Source organism: Ovis canadensis, chromosome 11 (genome assembly GCF_042477335.2).
Source record: "Ovis canadensis isolate MfBH-ARS-UI-01 breed Bighorn chromosome 11, ARS-UI_OviCan_v2, whole genome shotgun sequence".
Lineage (NCBI taxonomy): Eukaryota > Metazoa > Chordata > Mammalia > Artiodactyla > Bovidae > Ovis > Ovis canadensis.
The window spans coordinates 21120984-21137346 of NC_091255.1; the positions used below are offsets into that span (position 1 = coordinate 21120984).

The following is a 16363-nucleotide window of genomic DNA, read 5'->3' on the forward strand; positions in this document are numbered from 1 at the left end:
CCACTTGAGTTTGTATTTGCATCATCCTGTAGCTCTCAGGTAGCAAAGCATTTTGAATTTTTGTATTGCCTCGACTATTTTCTCATGCTTATCAGGGACTTGCAGTGACAGTATTTTCCTGTGATTCTAATTTATAAATAAGCGAATGCTTGAGATTTGTTTTTGTATGTCAGTGTTTCCAGCATTATATTAAACAGTTGAAAGATTTTTTTCATGAGTACCCATTACCCATCATCTACATTTTACCATGCTCACTTTATCCCATATTTAGACATGCTTTTAAAACTTTATGTTCACTTAATATATGTGTAAACAGATTGGCCTGAATTATCCAGATGGGTCCAGTCTAATCACACGAGTCCCTAGAAGTGGAAAACTTTTCCCGGCTATGGTCAGGAAAAAGAGATGGCATTGGGAGCAGGGCTAGAGAGGTACAGCTCTGCTAGCTTTGAAGATAGAGAAAGAGCCATGAGCATAGCATTGTGGGTGAATTTTAGACACTGGAAAAAGGAAGGAAGCATATTCTTCCTTTGACCTCCAGAAAGGAATACCACCCTGTTACCATCTTGATTTTTAGCCTGGAGAGAACTGTACCTTACTTTTGACCTGCATAACTGTAAGATAATAAATTTGTCTTGTTTTAAACTATAGATTTTGTGATAATTTATTACAACAGTAATAAAAATCCAGTACAGAGGGACATAACCCATATTTATGGATTAGAAGGCTCAATGTGTTAAAGGTGTGAGTTCCCCTTCAGTTGACTTAAAGACTTGTGCACTCAAAATCAGAATCCCCAGAAGCTCATTTTTGTCACTGAGATTTTGTAGAACTTGACCAGAGGATTCTAAGTACACAGGGAATGTAGGAGGGTCATAGCAATGAAGAAATTCAGGAACAATGGATTTATATTACCAGATATTACAACTTTTTATAAAATAGCAACAGTGTTACAACAGTGTGATGTCTGCATAAAGTTAGATCAACCAATGGAACAACATTGAGAGTTCTTACACAGACCTACATAGGTGTGATCACTTGATTTATAACAAAGAAGACATTGCATTGCAGAGGAGAAGGGGTGGTCTTTTCAGTAAGTGGTGCTGGATTAATTAGTATTCCTGTGGGAAAAACTATGCATCATTATTCACCCCGTTACATGAAAAATAATTTTAGACCCTGTTACACAAAGTGAAGTAAGTCAGAGAAAAACAAATATTGTATATTAACGCATATATATGGAATCTAGAAAAACAGCACTGATGAACCTGTTTGCAGGGAAGCAGTAGACATGCAGGTGCAGAGAACAGAATTGTGCCACAGCAGGAGAAGGAGAGGGTAGGAGGAATTGAGAAAGTAACACTGACATATATACACTGTCGGGTATAAAACGTGACTGGTAGGAGGCTGCGGTGTAGCACAGGGAGCCCAGCCTGGTACTCTGTGATGACCTATAAGGGTGGGATGGGAGCAGGAAGGGAGGCTTAGGATGGCAGGGCTATTATGTGTAATTATGACTGATTCAGGCTTCCGTGGTGGCTCAGACAGTGAAGAATCTGCCTGCAATGCAGGAGAACCAGGTTCGATCCCTGAGTCAGAAAGATTCCCTGGAGAAGGGAATGGCTTCCCACTCCAGTATTCTTGCCTGGAGAATTCCATGGTCAGAGGAGCCTGGTGGGCTATAGTCTGTGGGACTGCAAAGAGTCAGACACAACTGAGCAACTAATGTGGCTGGTTCACAATGGAGGCCAGTGCAGCATTGTAAAGCAATTATCCTGCAGTTAAAAATAAACAAAATTTTTAAAAGTAATTTTAGGTAGATTATAAATCTAATAAATTTGGAAAGTAAAGAATAAAGTGTCTAGAAAATAACATAGATATATTTTAATGACTTTGAGGTTGCAAAGAGTTCTTATACAGTGCAGAGCGCACCAAGCACAAAGAAAAGTTTTAAGTTGGACTTCAGTAAAATTAAGAATTCTTTTTTTCAAGAGATGCCATTAAGAAAATGATAAGTATTTATTTGCTTTACTTGTGTCCAGCAAAAGACTTCTGTATAGAGCATGTGTGTGCTAGTCGCTCAGTCATGTTCAACTCTTTTTGACCCCCTGGATTGTAGTCTGCCAGGTTCCTCTGTCCGTGGAACTCTCCAGACAATACTGGAGTGGGTTGCCATGCCCTTCTCCGGGGGAATCTTCCTGACCCAGGGATCAAACCAATGTCCGTTACATGCCCTGCATTGGCAGGCGTCTTCTTTACCTATAACGCCACCTGGGAAGCCCATCCAGGGCATACAAAGAACAACAACCAATGGGAAACAAGGCAGAAGCTTAATATTAAAATGTACAAAAAACCTGAATGGGTACTTCACAAAAGAGAATATCCAAATAGCTAATAATTATGAAAGGGGGCTAACTTCTTTAGTCATAATGAAAATACATATTAAAATTGTACTTGGGATACCATTAGACATCCACTAGAATGGTTAGCCTTGAAGTAATAATGAAGCATTGTTGAAGATACTAAGAAAGTGTAACTCTTTCACATTGCCAGAAGGAATATAAATTCTTACAAGTATTGGCTGTTTTTATATATACTCTATAGAAACTTGTATATCTGAACACCAAAAGATGTAGAATAAGTTCTTCTAATCACTTCTTATTACAGCCCCAAACAGAAAATGACCTACCTACCTGTCAGCAATAAATACATAAAAGTAAATGGTGATACTTACATACACATGGTTTAGTTTAAAGCAATAAAAATAAATATATTACTGCTACACACAACCACATCAAGGAATCTTACATAATGTGGAATGGGAAATACTGGACCAGAAAAGCAGACAAAAGGCAATCCATGGTGTGGAATTCAGGGTAGTAAATACATCAGAGGGTGCTTAGTGTCTGGGAAGGAACTCAAAGTGGAGCTTTGGGGGAGGTAGCAATGTTCTGTTTCTTGACTAGATGAAGGTCATGTGAAACTAACACAACATTGTAAATCAACTGTATTTCAATTTAAAAAACCTTTAAAAAGTATTGCCTCAACAATAAAAGAATGAACTGTTGATAAATGGATGAATCTCATAAGCCTAATTTGTGTATTGTTAAGTAAATTTTACCTCAAAAGGTAAACAAAATTATAAATAGGCAGGCTGATATATTTACAGGGAGCTGTACTAATATCTATAACTTACTTTGAAATACATGCAAAAATTAAGATGGATTAATAGATGAATTGAGGGACGGATAGATGAAGTATAATAAAATGTTAATGTCAGAATTAGGTAATGACTATGAGGTGTTCAGTGTAAAATTCTTTCAACTTTTCTGTATTTTTTATATTTTTCATGATAAAATGGGGGGGTGGGGAATGACTTCTTTTATAATGATTTAGAGAAGGCAAATAAATTGAGGAGAAAATGAGCCTTAAAAAGCATACTTAGAACTTCCGTAGTGGTCCAGTGGTTAAGAATTTGCCTGCCAGAAAAAAAGAATCTGCCTATGAATGCAGGAGACACAGGTTCAATCCCTGGTCTGGGAAGGTTCCACATGCTGTGGAGCAACTAAGTTGTGGGCCACCGCTGCTGTTTCTGCGTGCTACAACTACTGAAGCCCACTCACCCTAGAGGCCATGCTCCACAACAAGAAAAGTCTCACCCACAATTCGAAGCCCGGGCACTGCAAGAGAGTAGCCCTCACTCACTGCAGCTGGATAAAGCCCTGGCAGCAACAAAGACCAGGCATAGCCAAAAATAAAAAAATAAATTCTCTTTTTAAAAGCGTATTTAGTGCTAGTAGCATTAATGTTCTTAGAGCTGTTGAAGTTGAAATGCTACCTTTATCCTTCATTTCCGGTATCCTTTTCATCTCCCCTTTACCTTTCTACCGAAGTGCCATAGTATGCTCTTCAGATTTCCGGAAAGAAGATAATATTCTCTGTATGAGATAATTAAGGTATATAGTATTAATGAAACATTCTAAAAAGTAGTTTTTTCCTTCCTTTCTTTCTCCTTTTCTTTCTTTCTCCTTTTCTTCCTTTCTCTCTGTCTCTCCCCCCCCCGCCCCCCCATCACAGAGATTTGGAAATTGCTTCCATTGAATATTTCTTTAAGAAAAAAAAATTTAAAGTTCAGATTTGCTCAAGTGGATCATTTGGTAATTCATCAGCCAAAAGCTATTGCTAGTTTAGGTTCCCGTCTAGAAGTGGATCTTATATAGAGAATGTGAAATATTCTATAGTCCAGTCATTGGCACCAATGAAGTTTAATTTACCATTTTATTTCTAGGTATGTCACATAGTTCTGGGGTTAAGACCAGCTACTCCAGAAGAGGAAGGACAAATTATTAGGTAAGTTTATAGATACAATCTGTGTATATTTTCATTAAATAGTTACAATTTCTGGCATCTGAAATATATTGTTACTGTGATGACTTGGTATATTGTATGTGTTCTGAAAGAATTCACCCCTCTGAGTTAATTAAGGCACCCATCGCCATCACATATCTTATAATGAAAATTTGTACCTTTTTACCAATTTCTCTCCCAGCTCCTGGCAGCCTCTTTTCTATTCTGTTTCTGAATTCAGCTTTTTTTTGGATACCGTGCAATATTTGTCTTTCTCTGTCTGGCTTATTTCATTTAGAATAATACCCTCAAGCTTCATCTGTGTGTTTTTGTAAGGACATGATTTCCTATTTTGAAAGGCTGAATAAAATTCCATTTTATATATTCATAAACAGCACCTTTTCTTCATAGTTTCATCTGTTTTGGGACACTTGGATTGTTTCCATGCCTTGGCTATTGTGAGTAATGTTGCAGTGAATGTGAGAGTAGAGCTGTCTCTTCAAGCTGATGAAGCGATCCGTGTCAAGACATAGCACCATTAGGTTGTCAAAAGCCAGAGGCAGAGCTTTTAAAGCAGTAACAGCATTAAGATACCTGTGTGTATCCTTCATAAAATTTAAAGTGCTGAAAGAAAAAGAACACTGTAGCCAAGAATTCTATATCCCAAAAAAATATTTCTTCAAGAGTGATTTGGATTTTGAAATGAATTCTTATATATGACTCTTAGAAGCAGTAAAAGAAAAAATAGGTAAATTTGGCTTCATGTAAATTAAAAACTTGTTCTTCGAAGGGCATTGTCAAGAAACTGAAAAGAAAACCTACGGACTGAGACATAATATTTGTAAATCATAGATCTGACACGAGTCAGGTAACTAGAATATATAAAGAACTCCTACAACTCATCAACCAAAATATAGCTCAATGTATAAAGAACTCCTACAACTCATCAACCAAAATATAACTCAGTGTATAAAGAACTCCTGCAACTCATCAACCAAAATATAGCCCAATTTAAAATGGGCAAGGGACTTCAATGCACATTTCTCCAGAGAAGATATACACAAATGATATACACATGGTTGTCCAGCAGTTGAAAAGATGCTCAAAATCGTTTGTCATTAAGGAAATGCAACTCAAAATTACATGAAATTCCACTTTGTACCTACTAGGATGTAATTTTGATGTAGAGAACTTGGGATTCTTATTGCATCACTGGTACAGTTTGTAAAATGGTGTAACTGCTATAGAAAACAAGTTAGTATTTCCTCAAAATTGCAATTACCACATAACTCTGCAATTCCCTTCTAGGTATTTATCTAAAAAATTGAAAATAGGCACTAAAATGCTTGTACCCAGATCTTCCTATTAGCACTGTTCACAATAGCCATAAGGTGAGAACAGCCCAATATCAATCAGTAAGGTGAATGGATAAACAAAATGTATATATATGCCATGAAATACCACTCAGCCATAAAAAGAAATGATGTACTGATACATGATATGACATGGATGAACCTCGCAAATGAAAGAAGCTAGATACAAGAGGTGATGTATTATACAATTTCATGTATATGAAATATCCAAAATAGGTAAAACTAAACTATCAGGACAGAAAGCAGATTGGGGATTGTTAAGGGCTAGGGAAAAGGAGTAATAGAAAATAACTGCTTAGCTGTGGTGTATGAAATTGTTTTGGAGAAGTTCGTATAACATAAAATTAACCATTGTAAAGCATATGTAATATTCAGTGGCATTTAGTACAGTCAGAATGTACAGAGACCACCTTATGTTATATTAATTTCTTCTCAATAAGAATAGTGTTTTTAAAAATCACATTGTGACACCACTTCACACCCACGAGATAGATTTGTGATAGAAAAGACAGACAATAACAAGTGTTAGTGAGAAGAATGGAGCAACTGCAACCCTCATACAGTAGTGATGGGGAAATTAAATGGTGCGGCTGCTTGAGGAAACAGTGTGCCTGTTGCACATTATCAGGTGTTAGAGAAGCAAAACATACAGCAACACGCTGTGGAATACTGCTCAGTAATGATAATTTTTAAAAACGCACAAAGTAATAGTGTCTGCTCCAACATAGATGAACTTCAAAAACATGCTAAATAAAAGAGGTCCGATGCAAGAGACCATGTGTTATAACATTCCATTTATTTATTTAATTCCCTTGCCCATTTTAAAATTGTGAAATGTTCAGAAATGGCAACCCACTTCAGTATTCTCACCCAGGAAATCCCATGGACAGAGGAGCCTGACTGGTGCAGTCCATGGGGGTCCCAAGAGTCGGACACGATTTAACAACTATACAACAATATATCTAATATAGAAAGAACTCTTAAAAATCAAAGTTTAAAAAAAAACAACAAAAAATGTATAGAAAAAAGGACAAAAGACATGAATGAACAATTCACCAAAAAGCTATATAATGGCTCATCTTCATACAAAAGGATCAAATTGACCTTATAATAAGAGAAGTACAAACCAAAGCTACCCTGAGACATCATTTGTCTCTTTTGCACATTGACAAAAAATAATTTTGACAAGCCACTCTAATGGCAGTGCTGGGAGAACAGGCATTGTTAAACCCTGCTATCAGGAGTGTGTGACTCAGACAATAAAGAATTCACTTGCAGTCCAGGAGATCTGAGTTAGATCCCTGGGAAGATCCCCTAGAGAAGGGAATGGCAGCTATCCACTCCCAATATTTTTACCTGGAGAATTCCATGGATAGAGGAGCCTGGTGTGGGCCACAGTCCATGGGGTCGCAAAGAGTCATGCATAACTGTGTGACTTTTTAAGAGATAGAAAATAAACTAGTGGTGTCATGAGGCTGAGGGCAGTAATTTGACTAAAAAAATGACTAAAAATAAAGCATAAGATGTCTTCTGGGGGTATCTGAAATAGTCTAAAATTGGATTGTGGTAATGGTTGCACATGTGTGTAAATTCGCCAAAATCATTGAGTTCTACACTTAATTCAGATAACTTGTATGTTATTAAATTATTCCTCAGTGAAGCTGTTTTTGAAACATCAGTTGGAGGCTTAATAGTGGTATTATGACTCCTGAAATTGGCCTATCAGTGTTTCACTAATTTAATATGTGGCCATTTCCCAAGTATATCTGTTTCATACTTTTCCTTTGAAAAGTTTCTAATGATAACTTGTGGGTGTATGGTCATCTGTTTTACACACCGTTTGATGTACTGAATTTCTTTTGTATGTAGAGGATGGTTAGAACGAGAAAGCAGGTATGGTCTCCAACCAGGACACAATTGGTTTATCATCTCTATGCAGTGGTGGCAGCAGTGGAAAGAATATGTCAAATATGTAAGTAAGATTCCTATTTATCTACATTTAAAATAAGATTTTCAGCTCCATCAGACTTTATGTGACTACTGGACAGTAATAAAATGCTCCAACCTAGAAAAAGATTTGAAGGTGAAAGAAATGAATGCCTATATGATGCTTGCTAAGGACCAACCTGCTTTTCTAAAAAGCAAGTTCCAGAGGAAGTAATAAATTCACTAAGAAATCAAGTACTATATACTTTATAGCACATTATGAAAACAAAAGTATGAGACTGTAATTCTCACTTGGACAGTGGTTAGCAATTCTGATTGCATAGCAGAATCACATAGAAAGCTTTAAAAAAAATTGCTGAGCAAACAAATGTATAAAGCATAATTGGAGAAAAGGATTGAATTAATTTAAATAAGTCATTTTTGTATACTGAAAATTTTCTTTTGAAATTTAATTTAAATGGAATGCATTTTGTCGGTATGAACGCTGTTAGAAAAGCTGTGAGAAGATCAATATATCTTTAATGATTTGCCAAGAAGTCTACAAACTGAAGTCCAAACATATGATTAATAATTTAAATACTCAGGCCTAATTCACAGGCCACAGGTCAGTGTGATTCTATTGTTCTGTTGTCCATACAATTATGACTTATTTAGTTAATAGTTGAATTTAAAATACTGACGGCTCTAAATCTATACTTAATGTAGATTGCCAGTTTTTAATCGTTTGTATACTGTGGTCACCATTTTTTTGCCATATAATTTCCATACTATTATTTTCTTAGTTACATTTATATAAATAACTTTATCATTTTTATGTAAATAAATATATCTTATTTTAAATCTTATTTATGTCACTATCTTAAATAGAAATCAGTGTCACATTTCAGAAATAGAAGATCAAAATAAAAAATTTAATGGAAATATATTAAATTCCAAGTAGTGTTGCCTTTTGAAGACTGATACTGAGGCCTATTCTCTGTTAAAAAGAGAAATTATCAAGTATTAGATTGGCATATCAAGTATTCAGTTAGCACATTAACACCAAACTGAGACCCTTTCCTCAAAGTAATCAAAGGACTGGAAGATAATTGAATAGGGAATAATTTTTTCACTGTGAAGTAGAGTTATTTAAAACCCAACATAATCTGCTACCTTTCATATATTTTAAGAAAGTTAATAATTAATAGAAGATACTAACATTTGGATCAGTAATAAAGACTATGAATCTGTGTGCGTCTGAATTATTTGAAGTTCTAACAATAAAGCTATTTAACTTTTCTTAGTTCAATAGAGTTAATTGATATGTAGAAAGCAATCTAGGTTTTATTCTCATTCTTCTTGCCACTCTTGAGTAAATCACTAATTTCTTCAGAACTGGCTTTTGAAGAATCTACATATTGATAGTGTTCACCTGGTTTACAGATCAAAGAGGCAAAAAACATCTAATAAAATATTGATAAAATGTCTCCTTGTTTTGGCTAAAATTAGGGCTTCCCTTGTGGCTCAGATGATAAAACATCTTCCTGCAGTGTGGGAGACCTGGGTTCAGTCCCTGGGTCGGGAAGATCCTCTGGAGAAGGAAATGGCAACCCACTCCAGTACTCTTGCCTGGAAAATTCCACACGCAGAGGAGCCTGGTAGGCTTCAGTCCATGGAATTGCAAAGAGACACGACCGAGCAACTTCACAGGGATGCTCTAATTGTATTAAAAGAATCTAAACCTTGCACTGTGCTGTTGCTATGATTTGATGTTTCTCTTAAGTTTCTGTTAGTTACTTTCTAAGTGGTGCCTTCAAGCCCCCCATCCATTCATCGGTTTCATCTACTAAAATTTATGTCGCTGTTTACTGAATACCACTTTAGTTCCTCTAGCCATGCTGTCTGTCTCCTCAGGTGCCTCTGGGACCTTGTTCTCCTTTAGTCTTTCTCTTTACCTTCACTTAAAAATATCCTGATCTTTTAAAAGTGCTCACAGATACATATTCCCATAGCACCTTCCCTTCTGCTTCTCCTCAGTCTTAGTTATCTCTGTTTTCTATGTGTTTGCTGATTTTTTTTTTTCCTCACAAATAAGCTTAGTAGAAAATAATTCTATGCTAGCTGCCTCTGCTTCTAGGGCTCTGTGTGTATGTTTAGTCACTCAAATGTGCCTGACTCTTTTTGACCCCATGTACTGCATGTTGTCAGCCAGGCATGGCCTCTTCCATGGAATTTTTCAGGCAAGGATACTGGAATGGGTTGCCATGTTCCTCCTCCAGGGCATCTACCCAACCGACAGAGGGATTGAATCTGCGTCTCCTGCGTTGGCAGGCAGACTCTTTACCACTAGTGCCACCTGGGAAGCTGCCTCTCCTGATTCTTCTCTGGTCATTCAGACTCAGTATCCTTCCTAGATTCTTCTGCCACCAATCCTATAGATACTGTTCTCTCCTTATTCTACATATGCCATATTCTTGTGTTTCCAGAAATCTATATAGTCCCCAGTCTATATCTCATCTCATTCTCTGTCCTGAGCACTAGACTCGAATGTCCACAGAATCTCAAACCAAAATAAGCTAATTCCCAAAATGATCCCATTCACTTACACACCTCATCTTATGAAGATGTCAACCCCCATCTAGTCATCTAAGTCAGCATCTCATGTTCTACTTTGGAATTATCTGTGCCTTTCTTTCATACACAATTAATTGCCACTTTTTTTTTGTCTCCTAAATCCATGCTGTCTCTCCATCTCCTTATTTCTGGTTCTAGCTTTATGGTTGAGTATCTCAGCATCTCTTGCCTAAATTGTTATGGAATTCTTCTAACTTGTGTCTCAATTTTCACTTTCTGCCTGCTTTTTGCACGCTATAGTTATTTTTAAAACAAAAACTGGATTATCCTATCCCCTATTTAGAAGCCTCTCATAGAAAAATCCTGTCAATATAATGTTAGGTGAAAGAAAAAGAAGCAATATGCTGTATTTAAAATGTGTTTTCTGACAACAACCAGAAGGATAGTTTATATTTACTAAATGCCAGACAATTTACATGTGTCACTCATGTAATCTTCATATAACTCTGAGATTCTAATATCCTAGTTTTTACCTATAAAGAAACTGAGGCTTGTAAGTTTATTTTATGAAAGGCTGCATAGCTGGTAATTCAGTACCCTGCCCTTAATTCTAACCGTATCCCCCACATTTATTTTTTATAGATATGTGTATATGTTCAGTCACAAAAAATAAAGGAAACACATCAAAATGTCAACTATAGTTAATGCTAAATGATGGAATCTGAGTACTTGTGATGTTTAGTTTCTTCATGTTTTTCTATATTTTCTATAATAACAATGTAATCTTTAATAATAAAAGAATAAATACTATTGAGCTTTTTAATATTGATAAAAACTTTCCATGATTTTCAACTTTCAACAGAATAAAGTCTAAATTACTTTATGTGGTGCAGGGTCGCTTGCAGTCTGTTCCCATTCTACCTTACCAGTTTTTCTTATATACACTATTCTTCTTTGAAGAAATTAAAACTCAGTTATACATCCAAATGTTTTAAGTGCCATAGCCAGCCACAGGAGAATTAGAAACAGTAGACAGTTGGGGGATTCATTTTTGAAGGCTGCATAATTGTCAGACTATTGAATTTTACCTTTTAATTTCTGACTTCATGATTTTTAGGATGCCAGCCCTGTTGTGATTGAGCCATCATCTGTGCTGAATGGAGGAAAATATTCATTTGGAACAACAGTACATCCTATAGAGCAGAGTGAAGATAGAATTGGAGGAGGCAGCCCAAGTTATGTGAACACCACCGAAGAAAAATTTTCAGACAACGTTTCTAGTGCATCTGAAGCCTCAGAAACTGCTGGCAGTGGTCAGTATAACTTATTTTCCGTGAGGTTTAGGCAGGGTCATTTCTTAAAGTGGTACAGTTTGTCAGAGAGTATGCTTGGTGGGATATGGGCATCAGGTTTCCATTCACAGAAACAGGTTTTGAATGAAATAGTCAGTTAACAGATTCTTGAATGTATTAGTAGCTTTACAAAGAGGAACTCTTCTATATTCTATGTCATTAATCTCTCAATTTGAAAATATTTTCACAGTTTTCATTGATTAGTCTTTCCATATTGTTATTAAATCATTTTGTCAATAAATTTAGAGAAGCCATTTTTGAAGAAAATCTAAATTTTTATCTCCAGAACTCTAACCATAGCACACCATCATTGGATCAAATGCATCCTCATATTAGATTCAGACGTTCCAGGCTGGAATTTGGGAGTTATTTTGTCAACATATTTAGAAAGAATTGATAGCTCAGTTCAGTTCAGTTGCTCAGTCGTGTCCGACTCTCTGCGACCCCATGAATCGCAGCACACCAGGCCTCCCTGTCCATCACCAACTCCTGGAGTTCACTCAGACTCACGTCCATCAAGTCAGTGATGCCATCCAGCCATCTCATCCTCTGTCGTCCCTTTCTCCTCCTGCCCCCAGTCCCTCCCAGCATCAAAGTCTTTTCCAATGAGTCAGCTCTTCGTAATGTTGCCCATAATCCCCTTTGGTTGTTGATGCCTACCTAAACTTAGTAGTTTTACCCTTACATGAAAGGCGCTTTGCTATATTTTGGCCCAAATGAATTTAGTTGATTCCTGTTATTCTCCAGGACTCTCAGTCTTATTCAGTTGTTTCATCTTTGAGATTTTTCTTCTCCTTTTCTGCGGAGCAAGAAGGCAAATTGAACACACTTAGCATTTTCTCTACAGAACTCCTTGTAGAATCTCAGTTCGGTTTAGTCACTCAGTCGTGTCTGACTCTTTGCTACCCCAGGGACTGCAGCATGCCAGGCTTCCCTGTCCATCACCCACCCCCAGAGCTTGCTCAAGCTCATGTCCATGGAGTCAGTGATGCCATCCAATCATCCCATCCTCTGTTGTCCCCCTCTCTTCCTGCCTCCAGTCTTTCCCAGCATTAGGGTCATTTCCAATGAGACAGTTCTTTGCATTAGATGGCCAGAGTATTGAGCTTCAGCTTCAGCGTGAGTCCTTCTAATGAGTATTCAGGACTGATTTCCTTTAGGATTGACTGGTTTGATCTCCTTGCTATCCAAGGGACTCTCAAGAGCTTTCTCCACACCACAGTTCAAAAGCATCAGTTCTTCGGTGCTCTCTTTCCCCATTTGATGTTATTACAGAGATCACTCAGCAGTCCTAAAAGTGCTGTCTTTGATCAGCTTTTCACTGTTTCTTGACCCTCCCTCAGGTCCTTTTTGATATATGCTCATTTTGCACACAGCTCAGCTCTGTGCTGTCCATGTGCAGAGCAGCACCACAAGTAGAAGGTTAAAAGTGGTTGATGACTAGAATGTTTACCAAAGATTAACATGTGGTTGAGAGTTGAAATACCTTAAGATACCATTCAGGTTCACAACTCTTTTAAGTCAGACTTACCTATCATTTTCCTGTATGTATTTTTGAGACTTGTTACCACCCTTATCTACTAAGAACCTTTGCGGGCAGGCAGAAGAGAATTAAGGAAAGATATGGGAGAGTCCAGCTACTTGGCTATGTTTCTTCCTTTCCTATCAGAGGACAGAATTCTTGTGAATTATTAGATATTCTAGGAGTCTGGCCAAATGTTCATTTGATGATAGCTTTTAAAACTTTTATTCTACCTAGTGGTATTCCAGATATTTTCCAGAAAGGAATACCTCTGTGTCTTCTACACAATTACAGAATCTAACACTGTACTGACATGTCCACAGAATAATAGCATTAACCTAATACATGGACATTGAGTTCATATCTTCAAGCCTATTTTGTGTATAATAAAACAGATTCCATCTTCTTTGTCCTTACAGGCTTTCTGTATTCTGCCACACCAGGAACAGACATGTGCTTTGCTCGACAACATAACACTTCTGACAATAACAACCAGTGTTTACTGGGAGCCAATGGGAATATTTTATTGCACCTCAATCCTCAGAAGCCAGGGGCTATTGATAACCAGCCACTAGTAACTCAAGAACCAGTAAAGGTAAGTAATTTGACATCTCTTTCAAGTTGCTAATAAATTTCATTCTAAAGAGTTCAGCACATAGAAAATGTTTGTGATTCATTTTATTAACCTGTTGTAGATAGAAATGTTTCTGTGAGAGTATTTGATGACTTACTACTTGCATAGACTCGGTTTAGTGATCCTTGGAAATGTTATTTTTCTTACTTAGAACAGCTGCTATGAAAATGTAGTTTCACGTGTATATGAAAAAAGCTTTTTAAAAAAATAATACTTTTGACTGTTGGAAAGAAGTCTATGAAAGCCATCCTTAATATTTTCAAATGTTCCAGTGATTTTCTTTCAAGTGATTTACCTTGAGTTTCCTTTCTTAGTTTATTTTGAAAGTTCAAAATAAAAACCTTTTAGAAAATTATTTTTTTTCTAGTAATGTGAAACTGAGTAGTGACATGTGTTTATTTTCCTGTGTCTAGGTTTTGTTAAAACACAAGAGACTAATTTTAAAAATCCAACATTTGGGGGAATTCCCTGATAGTCCAGTGGTTAGGACTCTGAGCTTTCACTGCTGTGGGCCTGGGTTCCATCCCTGGTCGGGAAACTTAAGGTCCCACAAGCCAAGAGGTGGAGCCAAAAAAAAAGTCAACATTTACATTCCATTCTTTCTAAGGCTACATCATTAACATTAGAAGGAGGACGATTAAAACGAACCCCACAGCTGGTCCATGGAAGAGATTATGAGATGGTCCCAGAACCTGTATGGAGAGCACTTTATCATTGGTATGGAGCAAACCTGGCCCTACCTAGACCTGTAAGTACAGCCAGTATTGCCTTATATAAGCAGCATTTATAATAGGTCCTTCTATTAATTCACTGTATGAACCTCACTGCCCACAAATTAGTTCTTAACCATGATAGAGCTTTCAATACCTGTTCAAATTAGTTGAATAAATTTTAGATTCTTTTATGTTCATTCATTCATTTACTCATACATTTATTGAGCACTGTGTTAGATACTAACCACAAAATGATATTCCTCTGGGAATGGGCAACTTATATGAAGCGGAGGAAATAATCATTGGACTAAATAGAGCCAAGGAATTATGAGGCCAGGCAATTACATAAGTCATCCACACAAACACAGACATATGCAGAACTTAGACTGGAGCAGAAGTCTGAGAGCCAGTGCCAAGACGTTCAGAGTGGTGCAGATGTTATTTCTAAAACTGTTATTCCCATTAGCCACACAGACATCCACTTAGCTGTTCTGGATTTTGTGGTTTGTCTTTTTGAAGGAGGGACATAACAAGATCACAATAGATGATAATAAGAATTCAAAGCCAGTGAATTCTGATTGTGACCATTAATAGAATGAGTCGTTTAGAGCATAAGTAAAATGCTGTGAAGTAATTTAAAGGGCTTGGAGTGTATAAATATCAAAATATTAGTTAACTCTACAGCATCATTTTGCTTATACAGTAAGCAGCAGTATTCATTGCCTTGAATACTCTTTACATTATTGATGCAGTAAAATACTTTATAAGCAGATTCTTTTGCTATATCAAAAAACACTCTCCCTTATATAATGTCCAAACTAGAACTTTTTTATACCAGGAAGGTTTTACATAGATAAGATATAGTAAGTTAGATCACTTCCAAAAAGAGTAAAACTCTGCTGTATATCCATAGTCTATAATTTTAATAATGATTTTGTTATTAATACTTACGTTTACAAAAATTATGTTTAAATCTTAATCAGGAATTTAGGGTTTGTATTTGTTGCCTCCAAAAGGTTTTTACTATATTTATCAACAGAACTCCTAGGTAGTTACATGTAAATATGAATATACGTAGATGTATATGTATCCATATTCTTTATTTATTGGGGTTTGGGGTAGTCCTTGAATTAATCACTTAATTTCTGGGACTTTCCTGCTCTATCTAATATTCTGTGCCTGTAAGGGAATCATTGTGATAATTGGATAGATGTTTGATGGATAGATGGATAGATATATGCAGTTTGATATTTTAGAGTCTGCCTGGATTCACATTGAGTTCAGTTCAGTTCAGTTGCCCAGTCGTGTCGAACTCTTTGCTACCCCATGGACTGTAGTACACCAGGCTTCCCTGTCCTTCACCAACTTCCGGAGCTTCCTCAAACTCATGTCCATCGAGCCGGTGATGCCATCCAACCATCTCATCCTCTTTCGTCCCGTCTCCTCCTGCCTTCCAATCTTTCCCAGCATCAGGGTCTTTTCCAATGAGTAAGTTGTTCGCATCGGGTGGCTTCAGGACTGATTTCCTTTAGGATTTATTGGCTTGATACCCTTGCAGTCCAAGGGACTCTCAAGAGTCTTCTCCAACACCACAGTTCAAAAGCATCAGTATTTTAATCTCTAAATCTTAGTTTCCTCTTCTGTAAAATGGAGTTAACAATAGTATCTACCTCATTAGACTTGTTTTGATAAGTAAGTAATCCATATGAGTAGCACAGCATCTCAGTTATAGTAATGGTCAGTAGCAAATTTTGCCTGTTGCTGCTGTCATCATCATTATAATTATTGAGTTTTTTCAAAGTCTCGCAAAAGGTCATGCTTTTTAACATTTATATCAGATAAATATTAGTTAAGCTACCATTTTACTACATTAAAGCTTCATTTGCTGGTTTGACAATATTTTTCACCTCTAAATAGGATAA

General features: G+C 36.7%; 1 protein-coding gene across 2 annotated transcripts in view; it reads left to right on the forward strand.

Annotated features, from left to right (window-relative positions):
• USP32 (ubiquitin specific peptidase 32) overlaps nucleotides 1–16363 on the forward strand; it is a 198125-nt gene that overhangs the window by 143886 nt on the left and 37876 nt on the right. For both annotated transcript variants that reach the window (XM_069602726.1, XM_069602727.1), the window contains exons 11-15: nucleotides 4289–4350; nucleotides 7590–7692; nucleotides 11338–11533; nucleotides 13514–13689; nucleotides 14336–14476. In XM_069602726.1, coding sequence (XP_069458827.1) covers nucleotides 4289–4350; nucleotides 7590–7692; nucleotides 11338–11533; nucleotides 13514–13689; nucleotides 14336–14476 — 678 coding nt within the window. The remainder of the gene's footprint in view (nucleotides 1–4288; nucleotides 4351–7589; nucleotides 7693–11337; nucleotides 11534–13513; nucleotides 13690–14335; nucleotides 14477–16363) is intronic.